Source organism: Tachypleus tridentatus, chromosome 2 (genome assembly GCF_004210375.1).
Source record: "Tachypleus tridentatus isolate NWPU-2018 chromosome 2, ASM421037v1, whole genome shotgun sequence".
Classification (NCBI taxonomy): domain Eukaryota; kingdom Metazoa; phylum Arthropoda; class Merostomata; order Xiphosura; family Limulidae; genus Tachypleus; species Tachypleus tridentatus.
The window spans coordinates 120,919,163-120,944,527 of NC_134826.1; the positions used below are offsets into that span (position 1 = coordinate 120,919,163).

The following is a 25,365-nucleotide window of genomic DNA, read 5'->3' on the forward strand; positions in this document are numbered from 1 at the left end:
CCTGGGTATCCAGAACAACAGTGAATAGGAGAGCGGTCAAATCAAGTTACTTTGCAAGAAACCGATAATAACCAAAATTTACCGTGTTACTTGGGCAAGACAGCATGTCGACTTACAGATGGAACACTATAGCTGAAACGCTGAATTATAGCATCTTTCTACAGATGTCTCATAAACTTGTTTGCTGTTTATGGTTCATAATGTCATAGAACCTGTCTCGTTATACAAATTACAGTCATGTGAAAAAGTTAGGACACCCAATGAAAGCCTGTGTATTTTTGTAACATTTTTGGATATATAGATATTTAATCTCAATTTTAACAATACTGAGATATTATAAGAATATAACTAAACAATTAAAACTGAAGAAAAGACTTTTCAAGATCTTCTGTAAATGTAATTCTACAAAAATTCTAACTGAGGAAAAAGTTAGGACACCCCCAAATTTATTCCCACTTAAAATGGCTCAACTCACACACAGGTGTATCACACCAGGTGCACATGATTAGAAGATCGTTACTCAGCATTTTGAATGAGGCTTGCCTATTTAAACCTCAGACATTTAGTTTGGTGTGCTCCTGACTGTTGAAGTGAGAGTGAGCACCATGGTGAGAGCAAAAGAGCTGTCTGAGTCCTTCAGTAAGAAAATTGTAGCAGCTTATGAGTCTGGTAAGGGATTTAAAAAGATCCCAAAAGATTTTGAAATCAACCATTCCACTATCCGGAAAATAGTCAACAAGTGGAGGGCTTTCAAAACAACTACCAACATGCCCAGGTCTGGTCGTCCAAGCAAGTTCACCCCGAGAACAGACCGCAAGATGCTAAAAGAGGTCTCCAAACACCCTAACATGTCATCACGGGACCTACAGCAGGTCCTGGTTACTGTTGATGTGAAAATGCATGCCTCTACAATCAGAAAGAGACTGCACAAGTTTAACTTGCATGGGAGGTGTGCAAGGAGAAAACCTTTGCTCCCCAAGAGAAACATCAAGGCCAGACTGAAGTTTGCCATATAGAATGTAGACAAAGACCAGGACTGCTGGAATAATGTTCTTTGGACAGATGAGTCCAAAATTGAATTATTTGGACACCAGAACAGAGGATATGTTTGGTCTAAACCAAATACAGCATTCCAGGAAAAGAACCTCATACCAAATGTAAAGCATGGAGGTGGAAGTGTCATGGTTTGGATCTGCTTTGCTGCAGCAGGACCTGGACAGCTCACAATCATAGAAACCACCATGAATTATACTGTGTATCAGAGGGTGCTTGAGGATCATGTGAGACCATCTGTAAGAAAATTAAAGCTGAAGCGAAACTGGACCCTGCAACACGACAATGACCCAAAACATACCAGTAAATCCACCAAGGACTGGCTAACAACTCAGAAATGGAGAGTCTTGGAATGGCCGAGTTAAAGCCCAGATCTTAATCCCATTGAGATGCTGTGGGGTGACTTGAAACATCTCACAGCTGAAGAATTCTGCATTGAGGAGTGGGGCAAACTTTCTTCATACCGATGTCAGAGACTGATAGATGACTACAAGAAGCGTCTCACTGCAGTTATTTCAGCCAAAAGGGGTACACTAGCTATTAGGGAGTAGGGCGTCTTAACTTTTTTCTCAGTTCGAATATGCATTTTTGTAGAATTACATTTACAGAAGATCTTGAAAAGTCTTTTCTCAGTTTTAATTGTTTAGTTATATTCCTATAATCTCTCAGTATTGATGAAATTGAGATTAAATATCTATATATCCAAATATGTTACAAAAATACATAGGTGTCTTACCTTTTTCACATGACTGTACACATATAGATGTTTAATATAACATTCATTTCGCAGTTTGACTGTGCTAAGTGTATTTGCAAACATTTTGGCCAAGACTATAAATATACGATACGAGCTGAAGACGAGAACATAGCAGACAAGTAAAACTATAGACAACAAGTTAAAGAGAGGTAATATAGCAGACTAGTAAACTGTGGGCTACAAGTTAAAGAGGAAGATATGACAGACTATTAAAACTATAGGTTACATAGTAACCATGAAAATATAAAAGACTAAATATAGCTAAATATAACCGACAAAACTATAGGCTGCAAGTTAAAGAGGAGACTATAGCAGATTAGTAAACTTATAGGTTACAAACTAAAGAGGGTAGTTTTCCTTTGCTTCTTTTTAGTACAAAGCAACACAATGAGCTGTTTTTTCTGTGACCTTCACAAACATCAAAATCTCTATTTTAGCGTTATGAGCTTTCAGACTTACCACTGAGTATGGGAATTTTGTTTTACTACATAAGACTGGTGAGCGTTTGTATAAGAACTTCCATCATTATTGTATAGTACTAATTTAATAACCCATATACAACTGATATAATTCATAGTATTAGAACTGTTAACTCACGTAAAAGTTAAGGGAACTGAAAAGATGGACAAGCTTTGATATTCTTTGAATTACGTAACACAAGGGAATATAATAACTGAACTCTCTAGATCTTTAATTCACAAATGTAAGAGTAATTCTATTTAGATATTATAATTATTATATTTTAATGAAGTAATGCTTACGTATAGATGTTTTACTGCTTCATGCAATCTGCCTTGAAGTAAGTAATTTCGTATATTTAGTGTGTTTTTTTTTATTTCGCGCAAAGCTACTCGAGGGCTATCTGCGATAGCCGTCCCTAATTTAGCAGTGTAAAACTAGAGGGACGGCACCTAGTCATCACCACTCACCGCCAACTCTTGGGCTACTCTTTTACCAACGAATAGTGGGATTGACTGTCAAATTATAACGCCCCCACGGCTAAAAGGACGAGCACGTTGTGTGATAGGAAACTACTCCGGTAACCTATGTTTTAAAACGAGTTAATCAAAGTATTTGTTGTTTAATATGGTCCTAAAATGTTAAAAATACTTTTATGTTCATCAAACTACGTTCTTCTTTAATCATTATGTCTTGAAAACTATCTTCTTCATGGAACAATTGTTATCAGTGTAGCCACAAAATAAAGAGAAAGATATAGCAGACTAACATGAGGAGTATTTCTGTAAGGTTTGTTTAGTTAGAATTACGTATGAAGCTACATAATGAGCTATCTGGTCTCTGCTCCTCCGCTGGGTATCGAAACCCGGTTTCTAGGGTTGTGAATCTGCAGACATACCGCTGTACCGCACTTCCGGAAGGTCTCCGAAAGTGTTTGTTTTTTGAAACAAAGTTTGTTGAGCACGTGCTAATTATTACGAGTAGAGTATGTAAGATGTTATTTTATATTGTCTCAATACGTACTGTGCAACCCAGCTTTACAAGACACCTACCGATAAAATAAATTAATATTGTAGTATTAGTTTGAATTTCGCGCAAACCTACTCGAGAGGTGTCTGCGCGAGCCGTCTCTAATGTAGGACTAGAGGAAAGGCAGCTAGTCATCACCACCCACCGCTAACGCTTGGGCTACTCTTTTACCAACGAATAGTAAGATTGACCATCACATTATAGCGCTCCATGGTTGAAAGGGCAAGCGTGTTGGTTGCGGCGGGGATTCGGAACGCGGGAGATTCGGATTACAAGTCGAGTGTCTTAACCACCTGGCCATGCCGGGCCTCTCTGAAACTGTTTTCTTTCCAGAGTAAATAAAACCAGAAGTAAGAGCAATGAATATTTTTATTTCTTGCCTCTTAAGTTCATATGTCCTAATGTGTTGGGCCTTCAGAGTGCATAATTCTTCTTGTGGTTTATGTCATGCACAAGTTTTTTAGTGACGTCACGATAGTACAAATTTCAACGTCAAGCTTCCCTTATGTGACATAATTTTAGTGTCTACTGACTAACTGACAGCTAACATACTACTGTATAGCGGTGCGAATGATAAAAACAGGTGATCCCTCCAGGCTGCCTTCAGCCTCCTTTCGGGGAAAAATTACAGGCCACAAACGAAAGAGGGGAATATAGTAAAAAGCAATAAAAATTAGCTTGTAAAGCGTGTAGTATAAGAAATAGGCATAGAAGTGTGGGTATAATTTCAAGTTGTTTATTTGAAATCAACTTCGAAGATGTTTAACGTCTATCTACCCACATATATAGATATATAATAATTATTATGCGCATAATGAACATTAGAAGTTAATACTGAGAATTTTTTAAACAATTTTTTATCATTGAGTTGTGTGATGTATATTTAAACGTTAATGTATGTTATATTTATTCATAATACACTCTTTATCTGTTCATTCTGTATGTGGATTCATGCGTTCGTATAATTTATTGTGAAAATGACAGAATACCAGTACTGTGTATCGTGAGGCTTATGAATACATACATGGCTTTACAATGAGCCAGTGATAAGCTCGCCTTTATCTTCTATATAGAACAGTCTTTATGTTTCATGACATTCATATATCCAAAGTTTCTTTTTACGTCACGATGACGTGTAATATCAGTGAAATAAAAAAATCTGTAACATATAATAAGTTATAAGCGCATAATAATGTATTTAAAACCTCCATGCTGTCACAAAAGGGGAGAACAAAATCCTCAGTTGCATTACTGTTATGTATAAATTCTAAATGTGCGGTGTGTGAGTATAATAATAATATATTTAATATAGTTTTTTTTTTTCAGATGACCCACTGGAATTCTCCACATTTTCATTCTTTCTTCCCCACAGCCAACTCTTTCCCTGCCATTTGTGCCGACATTTTAAGTGGAGGTTTGAGCTGTATAGGATTTACGTGGGTATGTGAGCAATCCATACGTTCAGTGTATGTTATGTATTAGCAGTTGCTGTTTTGTGTCAGAGCAAGGTCACATGGAGCTACCTGCGGTGTTTACAGGGAAGAACTGAACTCTAGATTTTAAAGTTGTAAGCCCATAAACTTATCACTGACAACCCAGGGAAATGTGTGTATATCAGAGTAACTGTAACGTAGTGCTTAGAATACAGGGATGGGGGAGAAAAATGATTGCTACATTTAGTATATTACTCTATGGTGATTAACAAATAACTTCTGAAGTGGAATTAGAGCCTTATTTTATTTAATTGTTATTTTGGAATGTTTCACAGCTTGTGAAGTTTCCAGTGTGACTGAAAGTGTTGATGGAGAACTGGGAACGAGTGTTTATCTTTCTTTTACTTTTCCCACGCTAGCCAAAAAAAAGTGTGAGGTTTTCGTAATGACTTTAATGTGACAGAAAATAATTTTAACAGTACTTGGGAACAGGCTATCACTGAGCACAATGATGTGTCGTACAAGCTAAAAAAAATCATAATTCTCTTGTAAACGATGTAGCTACAGGGTGAAATAGGAATTACCAGCCAAAAATAGATAAACATTTGAAGACTGTAGCATGTAAAATACTCAATGCTTTGTACACCATACAATCGATATCTTTAGGGAGCCAACTCTTATAATACTTATAAAGTAAGGAGTAAAAAAAATTAATACACTTAATATTATGTTTTATCACACAGTTTTATAAAATGTACTACTTTCAGTCAGGGGGGAAAAACACCACAAAACAAGTAGTAAAATACATTTTGTAAATATAAGATGATGTAAAAATGGCAGTGAAAAAAATGCGAACGTGAATAGAGGGTTGATACAGCCACACATTTTTCACGTGTTTTTTCCCTACTGTAGATCTCTTAACATCAAGTTTCAAAAAATGAAAAACATGACAAGGGATGGTTAATAATCTGTTGCTTCAGTTGTTTGATATAATATAAGTATCTGAGGTCATTCTACATGTGCAATGAAAAAAATGATAAAACTAGTATGATATAAACATATATCATACATACATATATATATATGTGATATAAATTTGTAAAAATTAAGTATGGTGTGGGAATCGCACGGCCAAAAAGTACAGAAATGAATTAGTGATAAATATATAAAATCATATGAAAATCACTACAAAAGTAACCAAATCTCTCCAATAACAGCTTTTATCTCAATTAAATGTTGAATTCCTGTGAGTTGCATGAATATGAGTTTAAACAAAAGCATTTAAACTAAATAATGATATACAGTATTACAGTGACAAATAACCATAAGTTTATAACGTTAACTCAGTTTTTACTGGCTACTTATGTAGGGATTTTTGTATAGTTTTGTGTATTCATTTCTATCTTGTTTCCATGCTTTTTTAGTATTACTATTTCTACATCATAAATATATATTTTATTACTTGTAGTGATTATAACAGCTTACAAGTGAAAGTAAAAAAGAAGGTAGTAACATGTCACCTACAGCATATTTGCCACATCCGGTGCCGACGAGGCTGTTCGTACAATACCACGGCTCATTTTAATCGTCTGAGATAAGACAGACATAGTAATGGTCTAGACGTTATTTATATTATGAATTATCTGAATAGTAACTGCTTCGGTGTGAACTAAATTAAGTTGGTGAGTTGCAGTTTTTATCAAATTTATTTTAGTCATTACAAGTCAGAATTAGGTATGTTATTTTACAGTGGTTTGTCGCAGCACAATTTTACCACAGAAGTGTTAAGAATGGACCACTTTTGGAAAGTGTTCTGTGCTTATCAAATGTCTTTCTTTGTAGTTTATCATTTTATGTGATTATAAGATTCCTTCAAATACATTTTATTGATTTTCTATTACATGTAGTTGATATCATCAACCGTTTTTTTTCTTCACTGTTCCAGGCTTCTAGTCCTGCTTGCACTGAACTGGAAATGGTGATGCTAGACTGGCTGGGAAAGATGCTTCAGCTGCCAGAGGTGTTTTTATTCTCTTCGAAAGGATTAGGAGGAGGAGTTATTCAGGTAAATATTAAAAATTTCAAGTGCTAATGTTGTGTTTTACGAGTGAATAAAAACTAACCCTAAAACAGATATGTATATAAAAAAATCGAATAACAGGTTTGTTTGTTTGTTTTTGAATTTCGCGCAAAGCTACACGAGTAATATTTGCGCTAGCCGTCCCAAATTTAGCAGTGTTAGACTAGAGGGAAGGCAGCTTAGACATCACAACCACCGCCAACTCATGGGTTACTCTTTCACTAGTGAATAGTGGGATTGACCGTCATATTATAACGCCCTCATTGCTGAAAGGGCGAACATGTTTGGTTTGACGGGAATTCGAATCCGCGACCCTCAGATTACGAGTCGCGCGCACTAATCACCTGGCCATGCAGGGGCTCGAAAAATAGGTGCCACTTATCCATAAAATGTACGCGAAAAAATCGACAAGCGAACAAAGCTGTGAAACATCTAACCACAAATAACGTTAAAAGCGTTGTAAAGGACAATAATAAATTGTGTATGGTTTCTATAATTGATCGATCTTTGTATATGTATAAAATTAAGGTTTAACATTGTGGACAATAAGAATGTATCCCAGAATCAGAACAAGTGCCATAAATGTGGCTCACATTTGTATAATCATTACTGTAATATTGTGAATAGCGAATAGTAATTTCTTATTCACGTCTTCAAATTTTCCCATTTATTTTCATTGTGATTTTCTTTTACGCCTTTTTTTTTTTTATCCATACACGAACTTTATACAAAATTACTTGTTATCGTAAGTAACTAAACCAGACATTTTATAGCGAGTTTCTGGTAAGCTTACAAACTGGGTCTGTAAGTTTTTAATCAGAAGGTATTTATCGCCACTACTAAAATAGCTCAAATATAATTTTGTGATAAAACGCAACAAATTAATATTTTGTTATACGGAACGAAACTTCAGGTTTATTGTTCATAGTAACTCCTAATTCAAGCGCTTCGTGGATCGATTTCCAGTTCACATTTTCTTCTGGCATGCATGAATTCATTTTTCTTCTTTAAATTAATTTGCTATTAAAATGATTAAAGAACGTCGCTATTTTCAATTATGTCCTTCCGCCTTTTCTTAAAAGTTAATATAAACATGAAACTATACCAGTACGATGCCCTACACTTCATTAAATGTCACTATAATATTTTTGAGTTTTACTATTTTTATAGGACAATGTTATAATTTAAGGTGTAATATATTAACCGGCTGACAGTAGCTTAAGGGTTAGCGTGCCCGAACGGTGATTTTTTTTTTTTGAAATTTCGCACAAAGCTACTCGAGGGCTATCTGTGCTATACGTCCCTAATTTAGCAGTGTAAGACTAGAGGGAAGGAAGCTAGTCATCACCATCCACCGCCAACTCTTGGGCTACTCTTTTACCAACAAATAGTGGGATTGACCGTCACATTATATAGCCCCCACGGCTGAAAGGGCGAAGCATGTTTGGTGCGATAGGGATTCGAACCCACGACCCTTGGATTACGAGTCGCACGCCTTACGCGCTTGGCCATGCCAGGCCTCCCCGAACGGTGAACGCGAGGATTTGTGGTTCGTCTAAGAGTCTCCAAAATATATCCGGTATATTGAGACTGGGGTGTGGTATAAAACCGTGGTTCAAAATACCAACCGAAAAACATTAAATACTTACGAGGTCTTTTCAAAAAATACGCGGACTGACGTCATAAAACAAAATGTACTTTATTTAGAAGTTACAGGTCTGGGACTCCTTCAAAGTACTCTCCTCCCCAACGCACACACTTATCCCAACGGTGTTTCCACTTGTTGAAACAGTCCTGGTACGCTTCTTTTGTAATGTCCTCCAGCTCCTTCGTCGCATTTGCCTTAATCTCGGGAATCGTCTCAAATCTTCTTCCTTTCAAGGGTCTTTTGAGTTTGGGGAACAAGAAAAAATCGCAAGGAGCAAGGACAGGTGAGTAGGGGGGTGGGGAAGAACAGTGATGGAGTGTTTGGCCAAAAACTCACGAGTTCTGATGGCTGAATTTCGCAGCAACGCGGTGCATCTTCAATTTTTCGATCAAAATCTCGTAACAAGATCCAACTGATATCCCACACTCTTCAGCAAGCCTCCCTGACAGTCAGACGTCGATTTGCCTACACCAGGGTGTTGATTTTGACGACGTGTGGGTCGTCAGTTGACGTGGAAGGACGTCCAGGACGCTCATCATCTTCAATGGACTGTCGACCATCCTTAAAACGTTCATTCCACTTGAAACATGCCGTACGATTCATAGCAACATCACTGTAAGCCGTGTTAAGCATAGCAAAAGTTTCAGTCACAGATTTTCCAAGTTTAACATAAAATTTCACAGCAAGTCGTTGCTCCTTCAGATCATTCATTCTGAAATCCGCCAAACGAAAAAATCGCACTTCATTTAAAACCGCGTAGCTAATACACAAATGAAGATATCTGCAATCGGGAAATGGCGTCGTAATCAGCTGATTTGTGCGAACCTAGCGACACTAAGCGGATTACCCTGGAACCAACTGGAGCCGCGTATTTTTTGAACAGCCCTCGTAAGATACTTATGAAGATCACGGAGGTTGAGTCATTAATAACAGTAATCCTGCTGTATATTTCTTGGCATTTCAAATAAACAACAACAATAAAAAAAGAATTATGTCTCAAAGTGACATAAGTGGGAGGACAGTGTTGTAAACTTTGAAAAGTGTGTGTATGATAAGCGTTAGGGCTACGTAATTCAAGAATTTTATATTAATTTACTTTAATTGGTATTTTATTGTTAGGTTTCTAAATTTTGTTATATAACCTTTTGTACATGTAGATAAAACAGTAAGTTTGTTTGTTTTGGAATTTCGCACAAAGCTACTCGAGGGCTATCTGTGCTAGCCGTCCCTAATTTAGCAGTGTAAGACTAGAGGGAAGGCAGCTAGTCATCACCACCCACCGCCAACTATTGGGCTACTCTTTTACCAACGAATAGTGGGATTGACCATCACATTATACACCCCCACGGCTGGGAGGGCGAGCATGTTTAGCGCGACTCGGGCGCGAACCCGCGACCCTCAGATTACGAGTCGCACGCCTTACGCGCTCCGCCATGCCAGGCCAAAACAGTAAGACCTCTGAAAAATATAGTAAAAATGAAGAGAAAAATGTAGGATATTGGTATAAGATTTGTCGCGCATACTTTTCATAGTGAACAGTCTAGATCACTACATATATATGCGGTGGTATATGTCGCGATATCAAATTCTAAATGCGTTAATACATACACAAACACATTATATTTTTTGCAAAAGGCTTATAGGTTTGAAACATCTCTTATTGTTTCACTAGGCTACAGCAAACTGAAATGTTATTGATTTGTTAAGACTTGTAGGATATTCTTGAAAATGAAACTTAAGGATGATTATTGTAAAAACAGTTTTTTTTTTTTTGGTTAGTACTAATAATCTGTGTTATTTTTAAAATCCAGGGTACAGCTAGCGAAGCAACACTGGTGGCGCTGCTCTCTGCTCGAAACAAAATCTTGTCATCTTTCAAAACCAAAAACAGAAATGGTGGAACCGTAGAAAAACTGGTTTGCTATGCATCAGATCAGGTAGGCTTAGATATGTGCATTTGGGTCAGCTATATTAAGCAATACGAAAACTATTTTAATCAAAAAAACTCGGTTAATGTTTTCAAGTTGAGGAAGTATTAATTAACTAAAGGAAGCGAATTGCTATAGAAGTGTTAGTTACATTTATATAAAACTTTCGTATTAATATAGTTCATCTACAAAGTCAGGCAAGTCAGCATTTCCGAGTTTCAATAGAAATGTTTATTGAACATGTAGGCCCATTCTTCAGTGGAAAAGGCTGGTATGTTGGGAGGAGTAACATTTCGACCTTTACCAGTTGATAATGACCTGAGTCTTAGGGGTGATGTCCTCCGAACAGCTATTGAGGAAGATAGAGCCAAAGGAAAAATTCCATTTCTTGTAAGTTTTAGCAAGAAATCGCACAAATAACGAGAACACAGTTAAATCTTTAAGACGAACAATATCAAATACTAAGTGATAAGAGGTTTAAAATACAGAATACTTAGAGTTATAGTAGAATATATTTCAGTTGATGTGCGGGCAACCAGTTTAAGAATTAATTTGATGGGTGACTTTTGAAAGCGCTTTTTCCTTGATCAGTATCTGAAATGCAGTTTAAATCTGTGAAGAAAACCATGAACCTCGAACCATCGACCAAATGTAACTAGTTTTCCGGTCCTTACTGTCCACTAAATATAAAAATGATATTTTACGAAGAAATAACCTTTTAATCAGTGATGTCGAGAAAACCCACTCGTAGAGAAAAATATATATGTAAAAATGATGGCCGAAGAAGGTCGAAACGTTGTTCGCTTCTCTACGTAAAAAAATTTTCTCAACCAAAACGCCCGTTTTTACATAAATAATCTTTTAATTTTGTGGCAATTGTGAAATTTCCCCGAAATTTCAGATGAGAAGTTTTTCGAATAGAGGCCCTGTGCAGAAAAGAAATAGAATAGTAAGATAAATGTGTATGTGTATTTATAGTAAAGCCACATCGGTCTATTTGCTGTGTTCACTGAGGAGAATCGAGCCTCTAATTTAGTGCTGTAAGTCCGAAGACTTGCCGCTGTTCCAGCAGGTGACTAGACTAGAAAGAAGGAAGCTTACGCATTGACCTTCCTAACCACAAGGCCGTGCCAGGTTCCAAAACTTTTGAAAACCACATTTCACTAAAGACGAACGAAAATCTTTATTGTGTATTACAGTTCTGATATAATGCAGTGATGCAGATAAATATAAAGCACCGACTTCTTAAAGCTCTCTATGTAACTCGTAATTTCGATGATTTCCAAAGAGTTGTAGCAACACTTAATTTATTAGAGTTACACATTTCTTAGCATGTTTATCACACATTGACTGGGTTATTTATTATATCACTCACACACATACGTTTGTTGAACATTCCATTTATTTGCATATGTAAAACCAACTAATCATGTGGTGCGTCAGGTGAATTACTTGACAACCGAAAATATAAAATGTTGACACGTATGGGATATTTTCCAAGATAATGGATAAGGATAAGACTCTTACAGACTGCAGGTTCTTTTCCCGTTACTCTATTCCCATGAAGGTGAATTTCTACTCTTTTCACATTACTGTCTTGTCGTTTTTATTGGCTGAAATGCATTTTGCATCATGAATCATAAAAACCAAAATTCTTAGTGTTAGAGGTCACTATATTCCCAACTTTTACAACTTGTAAAAACTATCTCCGTTGTTATAGTGATTCACGAATTTAGCTTCAGTTTAACTTGAATTTTTGTGTTACTCATTTCGATATACATTGTTTACTCATGATCTTACTCTCTTACAGGTTGTGGGAACTCTAGGAACAACTAACTCGTGTGCTTTCGATAACATCAAAGAACTAGGAGATATATGCGAGTATTTTTCTTTATTTAATTTTTAAATCTTTTTCTCTTTTTCTAGTTTTTATTGGACTACTTTTATAATGTTACGCATAGGATGTCATTAAAGTCGGTTTTCTTTAACGTAATATTTGTACACACAGAATATGATCAAAATGTTCGCTTTTGCATTCGTTATAACACTGAGAATGTTCATTACAGATTATCTTCACACATTCATCAACTCTCTATTCCGTTATCAAACTGAACTCTGTAAAGAAACAAGAAAAGCAATACTAATTTTCTCAATGTCACAATGAGAACCAACTTTTGAGGCACTCTGTAATAGCTCCTTATCAGGAAATGGTTTTTAACAGTTTACGTATGTTCTCAGATTTCAAACAAGTTGATAAAAGGAAGTATGGTTACCTACTTTCGTAGCAAAATCTAAAAAAATATTGAGCTTAAAATTTAGTTGCTAAAAAACTAATACTCAATGTGGCAAGCAAAATATTTTAAAAATGATGAACCGAATGTTGGTTTTAAATGCTCTTGAAGAGACCTGAATTAAACTTTACTAGAGAAAATTTAAAGTGGGAATACCAGCCACGAAAATCTATATATGTCTCTCGGCATCTAATCGTTACGATTAAAATACAGTGGTTTTTCTTTTAGCCTCTCATTGATACAAGTATGTTTGTTCTAACGTAAACAAGTATTTATATTAATTAAAGGTTGAACACACAGCCACGCTACAGTATACAGCCTTGAAGTTGGCCTAAATCTATGTAACTGAAATAATGTATGTGCAAGCTTGGAAAGATTATTAAATTTCTTTAAACTACATACAAATGAAAGTAGGAGTAGGGAAGTACAGATGACGCCATAATATGCATAAAGAAGGGAGTGAGTGTAGGTACCAATACACATTTTAAAGGGAAACATATTTGAGAATTTTTTTTTCCCTAGAGCCCCACCTAAGACAGCAATATGTATGTAATAAGGTTTTGCGTGTGAATTTTTTTCTTTTGCTTACTGGCATTTAGAATACTGGGACTGTCATCCTGTTGAATTTTAATAATAGCTCCCAATACCCTGGTTAAGAAAACGTCGCTTGATCTGGTGATCTTACTAGTTAAGTCGATCGGTTTGTCTTTTTTTTTTTTTAACTAGAACATTCAGTTTGTTTATTTTGAATTTCGCGCAGAGCTACTCAAGGGTTATCTGCACTAGCCGTCCCTAATTTAGCAGAGTAAGACGAGAGAGAAAGCAGCTAGTCATCATCACCAACTGCAAACTCTTAGGCTACTCTTTTACCAACGTATAGTGGGATTTATTGTAACATTATAACGCCCCCACGACTGAAAAGGCAAGCATGCTTGGTGCAACGGTGATTCGAACCCGCGACCCTCAGATTACGAGTCGAATGCCTTAACCCACCTGGCCATGCCAGGGCCTAAACCATTTAGCTCAAAGTGTCTTTTGTCTTAACACATTTAACACTCCAATCTTTGTTTGTTTTGAATTTCGCACAAAGCTACACGAGGGATATCTGAGCTAGGCATCCCTAATTTAGCTGTATAAGACTAGAGGGAAAGCAGCTAGTCATCACTACCCACCGCCAACCCTTGGGCTAAAGTAAACTCTAAGCCGGCACCAGATGGAAGTCAACCTTGCAATAGCAAGCGATGTCAAACCTATAAGTTCATGCAAAAGCCGGATTAATTTTTCGATAAAGACAACCGAAAGCAGTTCAAAATCACTAATTCCATAAACTACTCTTCCAAAAATGTTAGTTACTTAATCCAACGTCGAAAATTCAATTTTCAGTACGTAGGTCAAACCAAAACAACTCTACGAGAACGTTTTAGTAACCATAAATCAACAACAAAAACAAATAAAGAACTTCTGGTTATAAAACACTTGAACATGTCTGGACACTCTCTTGAAAACATTAAACTTATGGGTATAGACACAAGTTTTACATCTAACAAAAACAGGGAAATTAAAGAAGCTTATTGGTTAGTACTGGTAAATACGGTATAACTATATAGTATTAGTCTCAATCCCAGGATTGTTGACCTTCGCAAGAGTCTGAAAAAATTTCCAAAACTAAATTCATGATTAAACTTACTTTACACTATTAGTATCGTTTCTCCTTGAAAATCTCCATATATATGCTGGTTTGATTTCTTATATATTGATCTACATTATTATTTTCTCTATTTCCCACAGCCTTTTGCTGTTATTTAATTTTAATTTTATTTATATTGTTTATTTTGATTTTATCTTTACATAAATTAGTTAACGATTCTTATAACTGTTATGAACTTTACACACCCCTTTGATACAAAACTAAACCTGATACAAACAAGTCTAGATTATTATCATATATGTAAAAACGGCTGGTTTGGGTTGAGAAAAATTTTATGTAAAGTATTTTCTCAACCCAAACCAGCCGTTTCTACATATATATTTTTCTCTAAAAGTGGGTTTTCCTGTCATAACTGATCACTAGATTATTATTGGCTAGTTCTCAAGGCCAACTCATATTGAACATCCGGTTTATCTGATATCGATATCTGACCCTATATATTTCATTACTCTCATTAAACATATCCATTTATGTTGTTTGTTTTTGAATTTCGCACAAAGCTACTCGAGGGTTATCTGGGCTAGCCGTCCCTAATTTAACAGTGTAAGATTAGAGGGAAGGCAGCTAGTCATCACAACCCACCGCCAACTCTTGGACTACTCTTTTACCATAAAATTGTGGAGTTGACCATCACATTATAATGCCCCCACGGCTGAGAGGACAAGCCTGTTTTGGTGTTGTGACGAGAATTCGAACACACGAACTTCAGATTACGAGTCGAACGCCATAAACATCTGGCCATATTGTGCCTAACACTGCAGTCATTGAGATGCTCCACGTGGCCATCAGATTCGTTCTAAACTTTAAGTACCTGACCTCTTACACGAGTAGTCCAGGCAGGTCATTTAACTATTTTAATTATTTTAAATATTCAACACTGCTTTAACATTTTATAACTCTGTTTCGTGAACAAAATACTTTTCCACCTTGTAGTACTAATACAGTGGTTCCCTAACTTTTTTGCCTTCCTTTCCTTGTATTTTATGTCTATAAACGCGTACATACTCGTGTACTTATATAGTACACGTGTCTTCAGTATATAAATCACAATATAAAAATGAGCATACATGTTCCATGGAAAATTCTGTTTTAGGCAGAGTCTTTAGGCTTGAAGATCCCTCACGAGTGTTGAGACGTTTTGTACTATATTTGTAACAGCATTAATCAAAATCGTCAGTGAATCAAGCTAGACTTACCTCTGTTATAGTTGACACACCTAAGATCCCTCTTACCCAGGTATTGTGTTAAAGCATGTAAAGAAGAATTGATCTGTCATGATCATCGCACATTATGTTCCAAATGAGTATGTGTACGGGTAGTGAGCTATAAGCTAAGAGAAACCTGAAGCTTTCAGTGATGCATAACAACCTTGTTTTTAAATTATCTAAAACTAATAATTTGAAAAGTATTTGTGCAGAGGGTACACTTTAGTTCATACCGTTAGAACATCTAAAACGACATGGCAGGGCTTGATGGTTAGGGCTCTCGACTCGCAATTTGAGGATCGTGGGTTTAAATATCTTTCATCAAACATGCTCTATCTTTTAGCTGTGGGGGCGTTATAATGTTATGATGAACTCCATTATTAATTGATAAAAGAGTAGCCCCAGAATTAGCGGTGAGTGGTGTTGGCTATCTGTCTTCTCTTTAGTCTTACACTGCTAAATAAGGAACGACTAGCGCAGATAGTCCTAGAGTAGCTTTGCACAAAGTTCAAAATAAATGAAACCACGAATATTTAAGAATGCATTGAATGGTATAACTTGGGTCATCGGATAACTCGATTGTAAGAATCAAAACTAGAGCTAAGGAAAGAAGTACCAATTTGACCAATTTATTATACATTAAACATTTTGTTTTTCTGAAATTGTCGAGAGTTTGGGATTGCAATACAACTAACAGACTACTTAAAACTTGAAGAAAGTATAAAGAATGAAGAACTCAAATTATTTCTAATTTTATTTACAAGTCCTCATTAATTGGTGAATAATGATTAAAACATATAGCGACAGATGTGGAAATGTTTTCTAACGATACATTTCCTAGCTATCTCACACCAGGAATAACTCCATAGTTCTTCCAAGTAAGGCACATTTTAAAAATTCAAACTACGTTTGAAGATATTTCTTCTTCTTTGCTTTGTTTTTTGTGAATTTTTTAATTCCTGTTAGAAAGTAACATTGTTGTTAAGGCTTTCCAGTATTGCACATACTTACAGTTTATATTTCACCCTAATCTTTAGGGAGCCAGATATTAGAAACGAAACACATTACACTAAAGCTTCATTTTATTCGTTAAAGCGTTCGACTCGTTATCCAAGGGTCGCGGGTTCGAATACCCGTTGCGCCAAACATGCTCGCCCTTTCAGCCGTGGGGACGTTATAATGTGACGGTTAATCCCACTATTCGTTGGTAAAAGAGTAGTCCAAGAGTTGGCGGTGTGTGGTGATGACTAGCTGCCTTCGCTCTAGTCTTACACTGTTAAAATAGGGACAGCTAGCACAGATAGCCCTCGAGTAGCTTTGTGCGAATTTCAAAAACAAACAAACAAACTATGAAGTAAAGTCGTTCCCGAAGAAATTCGTTTGAAAACAGGCTAAAACTTCAAAGTAAATTTCGTATGTAAGAAAGTGTAGCATAGTCCGTGAGATACTTACCTTTTCGTACTACACATATATAGAAAAACAGGCAGTTATACTACAGAAGGTCGCTGAAATGTGATCTGTTTACTGCTGTGTATGTGAATCTATATATGCGAGCACAGAAAGATCAAAGTACGTATTTCTATGATAGAAGAAAGTTGGACAAAGCATCATTGTTAAAGTTGTCCATGGGTGAATGTGTTATTTAATTTGTGGATAAAACATATTAAAAATAAATGTTCAGTTTGTTTTATAAACAAACAAAGTTTAAAAACATTGTTATTCAATAGTACAAAAATATCATTTATTCTTTTGTAACTAAAAACTGTATTAAAAAAAACAAGATAACATATTAATTCATCTTTTGTTGCCAGTAGGATAGTTTGTTTTCAGCCAGTATCATTGCAGCAAAAAAAATTAGACTAAAACATCGTTCCAGATGTATTATAACATAACCAGATAAAGCTTGTACAATTTACAACTCCTTCATAATTCTTACACATTATATCATTCTATAGTTTCCAGTTCCAAACGTATTAAGACTTGGTAGAAAAGATAAACGCTTAAAATCTTGTTCTTAATTGAATTTTAAGTATATGTACTAAAGCCAACCTACCTTCATATACAAATATATTTTATAAATACACTAAAACAGTAGTGGTGAACCTTTCTGAGAGTGTGAACCCAACTTGAGGATAATCTAAAACATTCTCTCGGGTACCCATGGTAATTTTTAGCAGCAGATTATCATTTATTATTACACAACCCCTTTCAAGCATGTGGTCAGCTTCCGGTCAGTTACCTCTTTCTTTCTTTGTGAACCTGACGACGACCGAAGAAGGTCGAAACGTTGTTCGCTCCTCTACGTAAAATATTTTCTCAGCCCAAACGAGCCGTTTTTACATGTATATTACTCTGAATTATTTAAAATGAAACAGCTTTAGGAGTTACATGTTATTAATAACTATAGTAACTGACAAGAAATAATCTTAATGAACTAGTAGCAATAATAATGGAAGTTTTTTGACAACCCTTTATTCGTTGTTTTACTATTAACAGAAAGCATTGATGAAATGATAAGTTTTGGTTCATATTATGTGACATTAATAAAAACAAGGAAAGGAAAATAAGCGTATTTTACTCTTAGTGAGACTTTTGCTGCTGCACCAACGATGACAGATATTTTATATCAGGCTTGTATTTGGTTGTTTTGAGAGCTATGCATGCATCAGCAAGTCTATTCTTATAATTACAAAGTTCTTCATTGAAAATAACGACTCGGATAAATATGTCGATCAAAATACTGTTAATACTGCTATTGCGACATTTTTCAGACAGTCAAAAGTTTCAGGAATAGAATTGCAGAGTTTCAGAAACTCATTTTTTGTAATTTTCTGCGTTATTGTAGTCACTAACTGAGCTCTTTCAACATTTTCTAGTTCAGCTCTTAAGTTGACAAATGTTTGTTTTCAGATTGAGCTGTTTGGGAAGTCAATAAGTTCCATCTCAAAATTATCCAAGTCAATCCACTGCAAGATTTCCAAATTCAGTTTGCTTAACGTTATACTGTCTGCATACTTTAGGAATTTTGCATTTTCTTCATGTAACGGGGCCCGGCATGACCAAGCGTTTTAAGGTGTGAGACTCGTAATCCGAGGGTCGTGGGTTCGCATCCCGGTCGCGCCAAACATGCTCGCCCTTTCAGCCGTTGATGCGTTATAATGTGACGATAAATCCCATTATTCGTTGGTAAAAGAGTAGCCCAAGAGTTGGCGGTGGGTGATGATGACTAGTTGCCTTCCCTCTAGTCTTACACTGCTAAATTAGGGACGTCTAACACAGATAGCCCTCGAGTAGCTTTGCGCGAAATTCACAAAACAAAAACAAATATTCATGTAACCCGAACTTATTAAACCTTAAAGAAAACAGTTCAAAAGTTGAATTAAGGATGCTTGAAAATTACATTTTCAAGCCCCGATGTATATTTTCTCATGAATTTTAAAATCTGTCATGTGTTTTTTTAGGATTAGAAATATTTAAAAGTGCCATTGTAAGCATCACGTTTAAAATTTCTCAGTTTAATTTCAAAAGCTTTTATTTTATCAAACATAACATCAAGTGTTTTGCCAGATCCCTGCAATTTGGTGTTCAAGTTATTTAAACGTCAGAAAAAAAAATCTGTAAAAAAACATCCGTCTACGAATCCATACGACATAAGAAAATTCTTGACAAGAAAAAAAATTCATTTGTCAATAACAGACAAATTTCGTCCAATCACTTAACAAATCGTTTAAGGACTGAACCTCTACTTAGCCAACGAACATTGTCTTACATAAGTAGTTCTGTGTACATCGAATACGCCTCTCTTAGTAAATTCTGAAACTGTCTTTTTCTCAAAGCATGCGATTAAATAAAATCAACTGCCTTGCTTATAATTTCTATCAATTTTTCGAGCTCCTTAAGGCCAACTTTTGCACACAAAGCCTCTTCGTGTATAATACAATGAAAGCCTACCAGTGGATGTTCAACATATTTTGCAAATAGACTTACAAAACTTACTTTTTTACCAATAATGCTGGATGACCATCACTTATCACGACAACTATTTTTGTAAGGTCATCCTTTCGATTGGATAATTCGTTTACTACTACTTTACATATGTCAGCCCCTGTGGTTGTTCAGGTAACGTTACCATGTTAACCAGTTCTTCGCAGATTTTATCACCCCTACAAAATGAAGCAATAATGGCTATCCAAGCTGATGACGTAGCATCATCAGTGTTCTCATTAAGACAAATGGAAAGGAATGTACATGAATCATTATCTTTTGTTAGTTGTTCTGCCATATTTGTTTCCATTTCTAATATTTTATCTGTTACTGTGTTTCTAGTCACTGAAATTTCCATAATGCGCTGAATATTTTTTTCTTTTTTTGGAAAACCGTCATAAAGGAAAGGAGCACATTCTAGCTATGATTCTTTAATATATTCCTCATCACTAAATGGTTTTCCATGTTGAGGAATAATCTTTAAAACCTCAAAACTAGCAACAACTAAGTTGGAACTACCTGAAACAAAGTTCATCAAAACATTTGGCTGCATGTTGTTGTTGCTGCTGACATCTTGAGAAATGTGTTGTTTAATTCTTGCTCACTCTTATCACAAAAACATTTATGAACAGTTTCATAATGCCGCTTTACATAGGAATTCCTGCACACACTATTTTAGAACACACGATTCATTATGTTTTATCACTCTTTTTCATTATGCCAAATCTCTGCTGTTGTGCCTTCCATTTGTACGTTTTTGTTTCTTTGCTGTTGGACTGACATTCTGACAAGCTAAAAAAGGGTAAAGACAGATTAAAAATATTTCACCGATTAACTTAAATACGATAATTTAACTTACCGTAACATAACAGCAGGTAAAAATTTATGTTATTGATATACAAATAAATATATAAATAACTAAGTTATCAAAAATACACGCATGCTACGCTAAATAACATAATTTTAACAATAAAATTCACTTATTTAGTGTGAAAAATAAATGCCTATTTACCTTTTATTATCACCAAATATCCAGTATTGTCTCACAAACAACAGAAGAAAAATATTACCAGAGAGAATCCAGTACCAGGTTTACTTCAATTTTTACTTAAATACTGAATTCAAAACGTGTCATCCGATGTCACATGTTCCCGCAACCCTAGAGCTGGAGCTAAGAGGGCGTGAGACGTTTCCTGCGAACATTTCTCACCGCTCCCGGGTTAAAAAATCATCCGCTGCTGCATTTGGCAATAATGATAATCATTATACATATATTTATTTGTTATGCGTTAGTGTTAGGTTTAAAGAATCAAGAGGTAGCACTGCATGCCGCGTGACAGCAAAATTGTTTTGTGTGCCACCTTGGGCATGTGTGATATAGGTTCGCCATCACTGCATTATATCAAAACTGTATTACACAATAAAGAATTTGGTCCGTCTTTAGGGAAACATGATTTTTCAAAAGTTTTGGGGCCTGGCACGGACTGATCGTCAGGAAGATCAACGCGTTAGCTTCCTTCTTTCTAGTCTAGTCCCCCAGTGGGACAGCGGTAAGTATTTGGACTTACAACGCTAAAATCAGGGGCTCGATTCCCCATGGGGGACACAGCAGATAGCCCAATGTGTCTTAACTATAAAAAAATACACACACACTCTCTCCAGTCTGTGAGTGCTGAATCAAAGACGGTTAGCACAGAAAGACCTCGAGTAACATTACGCGAAATTCAAGAGAGTGTGTGTATATTTTTCATATAGCAAATTCAAATTGTGTTATCTGTTATGTTCACCGAGGGAAATCGAGCCCCTGATTTTAGCACTGTAAAACTTACCACTGTCGTACCAGATACACAAAATTTAAAACAAAACGACACCAAAGGTTTCTGAGAGGTAACATATTCTTGGTTATTGAATTTTGCAAAAAACCACATGAAGATTATCTGTCCCAGCCCCTCATGGTTTGGAAATGATACGATGTACCCTCAGCCTAAAGTACAGAACGCGAATTTGTTTTGGCGGTAAAGGGACGCAAACCATGGAACCTCAGAACATAGTCAATACGGTAACCAATGAGCCACATTCTCTCCAGATAATATAATATGTGATCTTCTATTTGGTACTTTTGAAAATTCCTTAACCAACAATAATGGTACTTCAGTTTCCCGAAACTGATGACGTATATTTAGATATTGTTGGTCAAATGGCGATTAGTGACAGTTTCATTTATTTGTGTGTGTGATAAAAATATATCTATTGTTGCTAATTGTCAAACTTAAGCATACACTATAATTTACTTACAATTTTGTTTGCGAATTTTTGTTATTTCTTGCTTCTCAGGTTCGAAGGAAAACATCTGGTTCCATATCGATGCTGCATATGCTGGTTCTGCGTTTATCTGTCCTGAATTCAGACATCTTTTGGATGGAGTGGAAGTAATTAATTTTATAACAAATATAATTAATCCAGACGAGATTAATTCAGTATACTTTGTATCGATCTTTATGTAGGTAAAGCAATGTCGTTCTTTCAGTCATAACATTAAATGATGGCAGTATTTACACTTACTTACTCAAACAAACGAATATGCTGCTTTGTTCGAATTACCGGTAGCTTTCAAAAGAAATGTATATATAGCCTGCTCTGCTTATCTCTCTATAGTTTGCTTTGATGTTCAATACGGACTTAGGCGGCGAAACGTGGTAAGGAATGAGGACTCGTCCTCAAACCTTTTTGCACAAAATAAAAACAATAACATTTAAAATGTAACAGAGTCGGTAAATAGCATGTGAAGGGTTAGAATGTAACGGGTTTCGTTGTTACCAGCATGTTCAGCGGTTTAAGATAGCATTTCTTTTTCATAAAACAGTAAAAATGCGAAAGTTGCTCTTTGAGGACGATACTCTTCCAGGTTCAGAGTGCTTCCTCTGTCTATATAAACACACACATATATATATATATATAATATGTTACACATTGGTAACACTGCTTCGTGGACATTGTTCAATATTTTGCGTGAAATTATTGTTCTAATATTGTCTACAGGTGTGAGAGGCAAGATAACACGTATACAGTAATTAGATTGTGAAATATTCATTTAAGTTTTACTTGAGAAATGTACGAAATAGTTTAGGTTATAATTAGTGTTTTCGTTTGAAATAACTTATTTAAAATTACGAGCAGAATACCTTATTTTTACACTTGTTATGCCATTATTAGGTTTTACACTTTTCACAAAACAAGGGCCCGGCATAGCCAACCGTGTTAAGGCGTGCGACTCGTAATCTGAGGGTCGCGCCAAACATGCTCGCCCTTTCAACCGTGGGGCGTTATAATGTGACGGTCAATCCCACTATTCGTTGGTAAAAGAGTAGCCCAAGATTTAGCGGTGGGTGGTGATGACTAGCTGCCTTCCCTCTAGTCTTACACTGCTAAATTAGGGACGTATAGCACAGAAAGCCCTCGAGTAGCTTTGTGCGAAATTCAAAAACAAACAATAGCAAAACAATAAGATTTGAACATAAAATACATAATGAGTGAAAAATATTTTGATATTTTACAAATTTACTGTTTTTTAATGCGAGGAAGAATAGGAAAGATATATTTATTTCGCACCATTTGAGATGACTTTTTTTCTAAAATTAGATAAATATCATTTTTTAGAAAGCAGATTCCTTTAATATGAACCCTCATAAGTGGATGATGGTCAACTTTGACTGTTCTGCCATGTGGTAAGTGACGTAATATTTCATGGACAATAAACGTCATTTCCGGTTATTCATTTTCTTTGATAATACCGATGGTTACAAACAATCATACCTCCTAAATTGTTAATATTGTGTGAAATGTACTTCCTTTAAAGCGATCACACAGTTTCGTGCTACAGTAATATATAAAAAGTGTGAAAATTACAGTGTTGTGGAATTAACATTAAGTTTCACATATTTTACTCTTCCCTATTTGTCTGATAGGATAAAGAATAGACATGATCTCGTTGAAGCCTTCAATGTGAATCCAGTTTACTTAAAACATGATAAAGAAGGACAAATTCCAGACTACAGAGTATGTATTTTATAATTTCGTGTTTTTGTGTTATTACACACTAAATCGTGGCTGCTGTGTGACTCTATGTATAAAATATTTTACACTTTGTATTTCTATTATATCAACTAAAATACTTTGTATTATTTATCGTCATACTAACATCAAAGAATGTATAGTTGCTTATGGGAGAAAATTCTAGTTGCTATGGAAACACGTGCCTATTTAATTGCAAAGAAGCATGTTTTTCTGATGGACATTAATTCTTTGCAACATGTTTAACATAATTGACATGAGCTTTTGATATAAATACTGTAAATCCTGGCCTTAACTGTTTTGTCAAAGTTTATATTTTGAGTTGTGCTTATAGGTTAGATGGCATTGTTTTTCTAATATATATCCTAAAGATATGATGACGTATTCACCAAAGTTTCAACGTGTTGGCAAAACAAATAAAAACGCTGAAAAGAAAATATAAAATAAATAATGTTGGTTGTTTGTAGTTAAGTAAAGAATGGGTTATATGTACTATGTCTGCCACAGGTATCAAAACGCGGCTCCTAATCTTGTATGTCCACAGATAGCTTTAACACCAGTTGTTATTAGATACATACGAACTGAAGAGATGGCGGAGGAGATGCGAGTAGAACTTGTATTATAACTCTGCATTTATGTGCTGACGAACCACGTTAGAATCCGTCCTATAACGCCATACGTTTCCCGCAATCTAAGCTGCGGAAACACTTTACTAACGACAAACAATCCGTTAGAGTAGATGATTCTGATTGGTTGCCTTCCATCTGAAGTTCCAAGTTAAATGTGGTGGCAGATAGTCTTAGCAGTGGTGTGGTTTTAATATTCAGTGCATTCATGCTCAATTATTTAAGAGAAATCGACATTTGTAGCCATGTAGTACACATGTGTGTGTGTATTTCCAGTTAAAAATAGTTGTTTTTAAACCTTTAATTTGGTATAAATGTAAAATAATATAAAAATAATTAAATCATGCACGTATTCACATGGTTAGCAGATATATAAAAAGTTAATAAGGTACCACGATTTCTGGAATCTCGTTAACTGGAAACCGTGATGTCTAAACCATGGTGGTAATAAATACAATATTATTAAATCGTACAATTGTCTTTGTTTTCCTCAATTCTATAACAATGGAATTTTACAAAGCACCAAAAGTTTCAAGTATTTTTTGAGAACTATTAAAATTATAAAATGATATAGGTATGTATAAGTTGTCTAAACCAGTTAGGTTTTCAGGGTGACAGTGAAATTATAAGTAAAATACTTTATTTTAAAATCATACTGTATGTCAAAAAGATTATTATTTTTAAATTTTCTCGAATTTCATTTCCCTAACAAATATATAATATCTCTTGAGCATAAGTTATCAATAAGTTGCCTCGTTTAATCTCTTCCTGCTGTTTAGCATTGGCAGATTCCGTTAGGAAGGAGATTTCGATCGTTGAAGATGTGGTTTGTATTTCGAATGTTTGGTGTGAAAGGCTTACAAGCTCACATTCAGAAGGTAGGAAAATAGAAACTGAAAAACAAAAGGAATCGTTAAACAGCCTGTGCAAAATTTTGTGAAAATTCTAAAACATTAAGTTTAGTTATATTGCATTAAATGGTTAATTTGATCTAATTTTTTTACTTGCATAAGATAATGAATGAAAACTCAGAATAACTTATATTCCTGTCTAAGAAGTATGTTTCATGACCTATTTTACAGACCTATGTGCA

General features: G+C 35.4%; 1 protein-coding gene across 3 annotated transcripts in view; it reads left to right on the forward strand.

The window, feature by feature from the left end:
* LOC143244970 (aromatic-L-amino-acid decarboxylase-like) overlaps positions 1-25,365 on the forward strand; it is a 39,780-nt gene that overhangs the window by 11,137 nt on the left and 3,278 nt on the right. For all 3 annotated transcript variants that reach the window (XM_076490601.1, XM_076490599.1, XM_076490600.1), the window contains exons 4-12: positions 4,625-4,738; positions 6,677-6,796; positions 10,271-10,396; positions 10,634-10,777; positions 12,198-12,264; positions 21,910-22,004; positions 23,233-23,300; positions 23,541-23,631; positions 25,052-25,150. In XM_076490601.1, coding sequence (XP_076346716.1) covers positions 4,625-4,738; positions 6,677-6,796; positions 10,271-10,396; positions 10,634-10,777; positions 12,198-12,264; positions 21,910-22,004; positions 23,233-23,300; positions 23,541-23,631; positions 25,052-25,150 — 924 coding nt within the window. The remainder of the gene's footprint in view (positions 1-4,624; positions 4,739-6,676; positions 6,797-10,270; positions 10,397-10,633; positions 10,778-12,197; positions 12,265-21,909; positions 22,005-23,232; positions 23,301-23,540; positions 23,632-25,051; positions 25,151-25,365) is intronic.